General features: G+C 46.0%; 3 protein-coding genes across 3 annotated transcripts in view; 1 reads left to right on the top strand and 2 right to left on the bottom strand.

Annotated features, from left to right (window-relative positions):
• ENH_00019480 (hypothetical protein) overlaps positions 1-214 on the top strand; it is a gene marked incomplete at both ends in the record, with an annotated part of 591 nt that extends 377 nt beyond the window's left edge. The window contains one exon of the mRNA XM_013584504.1: positions 1-214. This exon is cut by the window's left edge and continues 377 nt beyond it. Within this exon, the coding sequence (XP_013439958.1) occupies positions 1-214 (214 nt within the window).
• Positions 215-939: 725 nt separating this feature from the next.
• On the bottom strand, positions 940-2,574 carry ENH_00019470 (hypothetical protein, conserved; the record flags this gene model as incomplete). Its single annotated transcript, XM_013584503.1, has 1 exon — positions 940-2,574. One exon carries the CDS (start codon positions 2,572-2,574, stop codon positions 940-942), a length of 1,635 nt encoding a protein of 544 aa, XP_013439957.1.
• A 1,523-nt stretch (positions 2,575-4,097) lies between these two features.
• The window catches only part of ENH_00019460 (porin, putative), a gene marked incomplete at both ends in the record, with an annotated part of 3,449 nt that continues 46 nt past the window's right edge, over positions 4,098-7,500 (bottom strand). The window contains 6 exons of the mRNA XM_013584502.1: positions 4,098-4,428; positions 4,650-4,761; positions 4,870-4,936; positions 5,298-5,420; positions 5,722-5,859; positions 6,917-6,987. Of these exons, the coding sequence (XP_013439956.1) occupies positions 4,098-4,428; positions 4,650-4,761; positions 4,870-4,936; positions 5,298-5,420; positions 5,722-5,859; positions 6,917-6,987 (842 nt within the window). The remainder of the gene's footprint in view (positions 4,429-4,649; positions 4,762-4,869; positions 4,937-5,297; positions 5,421-5,721; positions 5,860-6,916; positions 6,988-7,500) is intronic.

Here is a 7,500-nt window from a genome sequence, read left to right as displayed (position 1 = left end):
CTGTGGGGTGCTGCTGCTGCTGCTGCAGCAGCAGCAAAATGTTGTCGGGTTTGACGTTTCTGTGCACTGCAGCAGCAGCATGCAGGAAGCAAAGCGACTGCAGCAAACCCTCGAAAACCCTCAGCGCCAGCCACCTTTTAAACCTCGCAAACTCCGGAGCCAAAAACCCCAGCAGCTCCAGCTCCTGCAGCAGCAGCAGCAGCAGCAGCAGTAGCAGCAGCAGCAGCAGCAGCAGCAGCAGCCAGCAGCAGCAGCAGCAGCAGCAGCAGCAGCAAATCCTACTTCAGGTCGCTTTAAAAGCTTTACTGGAAGGGTTTACAGGGTTTATGAGGGTTTAGGAGAGCTGTAAAGGGTTTAGGAGGGTTTGAGAAGCTTCGTGAGGGTTTATGAGGGTTTATGAGGGTTTGTGAGGGTTTACGAGGGTTTAGAAAAGCATAAGAGTGTTTACGAGGGTTTATTGGGGTTTGGGAGAGTGTATGAAGGTGATTGAGAGTTTAAAAGGGTTTAGAAGGGTTTGGGAGGGTTTATGAGGGTTTATGAGGGTTTATGAGGGTTTATGAGGGTTTAGGAGGGTTTAGGAGGGTTTATGAGGGTTTGAGGGTTTATGAGGGTTTATGAGGGTTTATGAGGGTTTATGAGGGTTTGAGGGTTTAGGAGGGTTTAGGAGGGTTTAGGAGGGTTTAGGAGGGTTTATGAGGGTTTATGAGGGTTTATGAGGGTTTGAGGGTTTATGAGGGTTTATGAGGGTTTGAGGGTTTATGAGGGTTTTGAATGGCTCAAAAGGGTTTAAAGGGTTTAACGAGGGTTTGAAAGACTTATGAAAGTCTGTTTTGATCTTTAAGGGTTTATTTGGTTTTCAAGGACTAGCAAAGGCTTAGAAGGTCTAGGGTTTAGGGTTTAGGGTTTAGGGTTTAGGGTTTAGGGTTTAGGGTTTAGGGTTTAGGGTTTGCTCGCCCTCCAGTAGGCCCTGAGGTTTCTTTTGTGGAACTCCGTGCAAATATGCAGCACTGAGTTTTTGAGTTCAGCTCCGACATATCTGACAATGGGAAACTCTTGCTGCTGCTGCTGCTGCTGCTGCTGCTGCTGCTGGCTGCTGCTGCGCGCTGCAGCAGCAGCAGCAGCAGCAGCAGCAGCAAAGGCGTGCTCGCGCTGCAGCAGCTGCAGCAGCGCCAACTCGCGCAGCAGCGAAGCAGGAACTCCATCATTGACATCAGCGTTGCAGACTTTCAAGTTAACAGATCTAATGGCTACTGGCAGCAGCAGCTCCCCGCTGCTGCTGCTGCTGCTGCTGCTGCTGCTGCTGCTGCTGCTGCTGCTGCTGCAGGTTGGGTGCAGCTGCTGCGCGGCGCGCTCGAGGGCTCGCTGCATGCGCAGCTGCTGCTGCTGCTGCAGCGCAGCAGGAAGCAAACCCGCAAAAACTTTTCCTTTGCTTCTTCTTTCCGAAAGCTCCAGAGTTTTTGCTGCTGCTGCTGCCACAAGTCCCTGCTGCGCACAAACAGCAAACCAGCTGCTGCAGCGCAGCACAGCAGCACGCAGCTCTCTGCACACCCCAGCAGCAGCAGCAAGACTCTCGCGGCCCCCCAGCAGCAGCAGCAGCAGATCCATGGCTTGGCACATTGCTCGCACTGCTGCTGCACCTGCTCCTGCTCCTGCTGCTGCTGCTGCTGCTCCTGCTGCTGCTGCTGCTGCTGCTGCAGCTCCTGATCCTGCTGCTGCTGGGGCTGCTGCTGCTGCTGCTGCTGCTGCAGCAGCAGAAGGGCGCTGCAGCTGCGAAGGAAATTCTTGCTTATCCCCGAAAGCGCTGCTGCTGTCGCTTCCGCCATTGCTGTCGCTGCTGTCGCTGCTGCTGCTGCTGTTGCTGCTGCTGCTGCTGCTGCTGCTCCTGCTGCTCCTCCTGCTGCAGCGGTAGCGGCTCCTGCGGCTAGAGGCCTTAGTCTTGAAGCTGAAAATTGCGTTGCTGCTGCTGATGGCTCTGTCGTTGCCGCTATCGTTGCAGCAGCAGCAGCAGCTGCTGCTGCTGTTGCTGCTGCTGCTGCCGCTGCTGCTGCTGTCTAGCTGATCGAAGCAGCAGCACGTACCGTCTATAGCCTGAGAGTCATCGACTCCACTACAGCCTATCATGTTGCTGCCGTTGCTGCTGCTGCTGCTGCTGCTGCTGCTGCTGTCTGTGCTGCTGCTGCTGCTGCTCTTTTCTCTCCCACAGCTGCCGTCCACCCCATTTGCTGCGCCCTCATTTGCTGCAGCAGTTACTGCTGTTGCTGCTGCTGCTGCTGCTGCTGCTGGCTGTTCCTTGCGTAGCCTTTTCACTTGTTGCTGCTCTTCAGGGCCTTGGGGTTCAGCTGGCTTGCACTTGGTGTCTGCTGCAGCATCTGCTGCTGCTGCTGCTGCTGCTGCTGCTGCCGCTGCTGCGGCGGCTGATGTTGCATTTTCTGCTGCTGCAACTACATCTGCAGAGCCTGGACAGGCAGGAAACTCGGTTTTGCTGCTGCTGCTGCTGCTGCTGCTGCTGCTGCTGCTGCCGCTGCTGCTGCTGCTGCAGCTATCTGATCTTTCCCTTTTGGCCTTTCTTTGCATTTCAGAAGAAAAGCAAAGAGAACTTCAGCAGCAAGAACTGCTGCTTGAATATTTTCTTTGTTTTAATTTTGTGGGCCTGACGCCGGAGCGGCGAGTTTGCATTTGATGAAGTGTTCAGCAAATGACCAACGAAAGAAATAACAATTAAATTAATTTAATTACTTTTTTATTTCCCTTTTCCATCAAATAACATGCAAGATAAGCGCTGCTGCTGCTGCTGCTGCTGCTGCTGCTGCTGCTGCTGCTGCTGCTGCTCATTGGCAGCTCCCGGCGTTGCTGCAGTTTGGCGGCTGCGGCAGCTGTCGGTACACCTGGGAGGTCACTTCTGCATTTCCCGAAACTGCGTCTTTGGAAAACAGTTTCACTTTTATTTAATTAAATAAATTGTTTATTTTATTTAATTGGGAAATAAAAAGCCAAAAAGAAAGAAGTTTCGAACGCGATCGGAGCCCCAACGCAGGCGCACCACTGGTGAGGCTGCGCCCGACCACTCCCTGGAAAGAAGACCCTTCTGCGCGGAATTGCGGGAATTAAACCGAAAATAAATTAAAGTAATTCGAAATATTAAATTAAAATTAAATTAAAATAAAGTGGGAATTGAAAACAAGCAATATTCGTTCAAGAACGGCCGCTGCGTGCAAACAGAACCACAGACACTCCGATTCCGGCTCTTCACCGCAGCAGCAAGAAGTTCAAAAAAATTCATTTTTGCTGTGAAATTTGTGGCATTTAATTTCAAATTAATTTTTCTACTTTTACTTTTTATTATTTTACACTTTCAGGACCATCAAATCTCATTTTCCGGAATTAATCCCGAAGAAACAACGCGAGCTCCCACCGGGCAGCACGCTGCTGCTGCGCTGCAGCGCAGCAGTCAGGAGCGGAAGAAGAGAATTTTTAGCCTCTGCTGCTTCTCCTGCAGCTCCCAAGTGCTTTTAATTCGTCTTTTTTGAAAAAGAAGAAATTAAATGGCACTAAAAGACCGAAAACTGAGCTGAAGCGGCTTCGAACGGCTTCCCGCGGCGCCGGTTTGCGGTGTACGTACACCTCAGCGCGCCGGCCCGAGGTGTACGTACACCTCAAAGCGGCAGCAGCAGAAAGCCGCTCAGCAGCAGAAACTGCTCGCGAAGCAAAGTGCGCTTTCTGGGGCTCTTTAGCTGCGTTTTCGAGAGAAGCAAACTGCACTTTTTGCTGTTGCTGCAGCAGCAACTGGGAAGTTCTCTGCTGCAGCAGCAGACACGGTAAAGTTCGATTGTTGCGGAGTTGCGCCTTTCGCAGAAGACAGCCCGGGCGCCCCCAAAAAGCCCCAAAACGCATGCAGCTGCAGCAGCCGCAGTTGCTGCGACAAAAGCAGTTGCTGCTGCAGCCGCCGCCGCAGCAGCACTTGCTGCTGCTGCTGCTGCTGCTGCTGCTGCTGCTGCAGCAGCAGCAACAGCGCGGGGCCGGCGGGGCGAGCGGCGTGCAGCGCACGCAGAAGGCGGGAGCTAGTCCCGCGCCCGCTGCCGCCACCGCTGCTGCTGCAGTCAAGAAAGGACGTCGATCTTGATTCCGTATTTGCAGTTGTCTGCGTTTTGGGCCTTAGTGACATCCAGCTGAGTGCCTACAGTGGCCTGCAAGTTGCTGCAGAGTCTGTGGGAAACTGCAACAGCAAGAAGTCCATTTTGGGAGATTTTGGACTTCAAAGTTGTTTCTTTTTCTTCACTCAAGTGCCACAAACCCCCGAAAGTTATATTACTTTTATTCTCCGCAATGTTGTACTCCACTTCTGCTGCCAACTCCGCCCCACGGCCCTCCAAAGACCTCCCGTTCAAACTCCCTATCACCTTCCCAAACATCAGACTCCCCGCAGGCGCGCTGCAGCAGCAGCAGCAGCAGCAGCAGCAGCAGCAGCAGCAGCAGCGGCAGCAGCGGCGGCGGAGGGTGCGGCGTTCAGGCGCGGGGCGCGCGGCTTTGGACTTTTGAGTTGGACTGGGGTGAATTAAATGTCATTTTTAATTTTAAAATAATATTTAATTTTATTTTTAATTTTATTTTTAATTTTATTTTTAATTTTAAATTCAACAATTGCGGCTTACGTCTTCACAGCTGCCATCCAGCTGCCCCCCTTCATCCCGGGCGTCGGCGCCGAGTAAGACGCGGCCAACGCGTACTTCATCCCGGAGGCGTCGAGTTTGCCGGAAACTTCGCCTGAAAAGGGTTTAAAAAGACCCAAACCCTAAACCCTAAACCCTAAACCCTAAACCCTAAACCCTAGGCAAAAAAACGGAAGAAAAAGACAAGTTTCCCGCTGCTCACCGCCGAAACGGAAACGGTCGTAGCTGAAGGTTCCCGAGGAACTGAAGGTGCGCAGCAACGGATTCACCTGAAGAAAAAGAAATTGAAAATTAAAAAGGAATTAAAAAGAAATCAAAAAGAAATTAAAAAGAAATTAAAGTTTTAAATTATTCAAATTGCAAAAAGAAGCAAAGAAATGCAGCGCAGCCCAGCTGCAGCAAACCCCGAATTCAGAAATTCAACTTTCAGGTTTCCACGCAGCAGAAGTGAGACAGCCGAATCGAAAGAAGTGGAAAAGAGAATTCTTTTCGAAATTCGAATTCCATTTTCATTTCCAAAAAGAATTCCTTTTCACTTCCAAAAACCCCCATTCATTCACTTCCCAGATCCCGCAGCAGCAGCAGCAGCTGCTGCTGCTGCTGCTGCTGCTGCTGCTGCTGCTTGCTCACGTTCAAGATGCTGTGGAAGCGCGGCGTGACGTATTCCGTGGAGAAGTCGAAAAGATCGGAAGTGTTCTTTTCGCCTTTTCTTTCGTATTTGCTGGAAATGATCAAATTGGGAAGCTGCGGGATCTGCGGGCGGCGCAGCGCAAGTGGAAAACGAAAAGTTGAACTGCCGGCGATCCAGCACCAAACGAAGGACTTCGAGAGGAATCCGACATTTATTGAATTTAAAATCCTTAAATTTATTCTTATTTCAAAAAATTAAACCAAATGAACCGCAGATTCCAAAGAAATCCCGAAATTCAACACCCACAGACCGCCCGCGCCGCCCCCAAACCCTAAACCCTAAACCCTAAACCCTAAACCCTAAACCCTAAACCCTAAACCCTTGATTATATTGGTAATTTTCGCAATTAATTCAACTAATTACCTTGTAGGACAAATCCACGTAAGATCTTCCTGCAGAAAAGACTTTCACTTCCGCCTTTGCGTCTCCAGCGGAATACACCAAAGAGGAAGAAGCGTCAAAACCCCCGTGGCTGCCCACGCCCGCAACGTTCGTTATTTGCTGCAGCAAACCCTAAACCCTAAACCCTAAACCCTAAACCCTAAACCCTAGAACCCAAACCCTAAACCCTAGAACCCAAACCCTAAACCCTCAGCCTGAAACCTTAAACCCTGAATTCTGAACTCTGGGCCCTAGACGTAAAACATTTAACAATTAATTTAATTAATTTGCAAAATAATCATAAAATAAATAATTAAATAACTAAATAAAAATAAATAAGTGAATAGTTAGACACGGGTCCAGACAGAGAACTGAATCACAAAAATAAAAGACAAAAGATGAATAACAAATAATAAAAATAAATTAAAACAAATCCAAATAATAAATAATAAATAACAAAGCAACTAATAATTAATAAAATAATAAATGATGAATAATAAATAATTAAATTAAATAAATCGAACGGCAAATGGGGGCAAAAATAGCGAAATAAACAAAAATGATAAATTGCAAAAAATAAAGACAAATGCGATGATGAAAATAATAAATTCAAATAAAAGACAAATCAAATAATAAACCAAAAATAAATAAATAAATAAATAAATAAATAAATAAATAAATAAATAAATAAATAAAATTGATTTGAAGTTTAAAATAAAAGCAAAGTTCAAAATAAGAATTAGTTCAAAATTAAATAAAATCAAAAATAGACAAAATGGCATTTTAATTTCATTTTTGAAAAAATAAAAAAAGGCAAAAAGATGAACTCAGAAACCAAAAGAGATAATAAAAGATATTTTAATTGTTAATTCGCTTTCACTCATTTATTTATCTTAATTTAATTTATTTATTTATTTTATTTGTTTTATTTATTTATTTATTTATTTATTTATTTATTTATTTATTTATTGGTTTTCTGGCAGTTGGCTTATCTGGTTCATCCTTAAAAAACATTTATAACTCCAAATCAATTAATTAAATTAACTAATTAGTTAATTACTTTAATTATAATTAATTAAACAATTAATTATTTTATTTATTTATTTATTTTATTTATTTATTTATTTTATTTATTTATTTATTTATTTATTTATTTATTTATTTATTTATTTCTTACGGGATTTTTGGACTTGTATTTGTACTCCAACTCCCAGGGCTTCTCGTGGGGAAATCCTTTGCCCAGGAGATCTGAAAATGCAAAAGAAATAAAACAACAAAATAAATAAATAAAAACAAAACAAATAATAAATAAATAAATAAATAAATAAATAAATAAATAAATAAATAAATAAATAAGTATACAAATACATAAATAAATAGTTATTTAGAAAATGCGAAAAAAGGCAGTTTGTAGCAGCAGCAGCAGCAGAGAGCCATCGAGACATGGAGGAGAGCAGTGGGCGCTGCTGCTGCAGCGCTTTTCCGCTGTTTATCGAGGGTTTAGGGTTTAGGGTTTAGGGTTTAGGACGAAAGGTTTGAGAAAAGAAATGGTACTTCTGTCAACGCATTCAACTCTGCTGCACGCGCAGCCAAAGGCAGCATGCAGCAGCAGCAGCAGCAGCAGCAGCAGCAGCAGCAGCAAACCGCGGCTGCTGCTGTTCAGCGGCGGCAAGCTGGGAAAGAAGCCCCAAACTGCAAACCCTAAACCCTAAACCCTAAACCCTAAACCCTAAGGCGTGAGTCCTGAAGGAAGAGAGCAGA

The sequence above is a fragment of the Eimeria necatrix genome, genomic scaffold (genome assembly GCF_000499385.1).
Source record: "Eimeria necatrix Houghton genomic scaffold, Enh_scaff165, whole genome shotgun sequence".
In the NCBI taxonomy this organism is placed as follows: domain Eukaryota; phylum Apicomplexa; class Conoidasida; order Eucoccidiorida; family Eimeriidae; genus Eimeria; species Eimeria necatrix.
The sequence above is the reverse complement of the archived record's forward strand: the minus strand, read 5'-3'. Positions and strand labels throughout refer to the sequence as shown.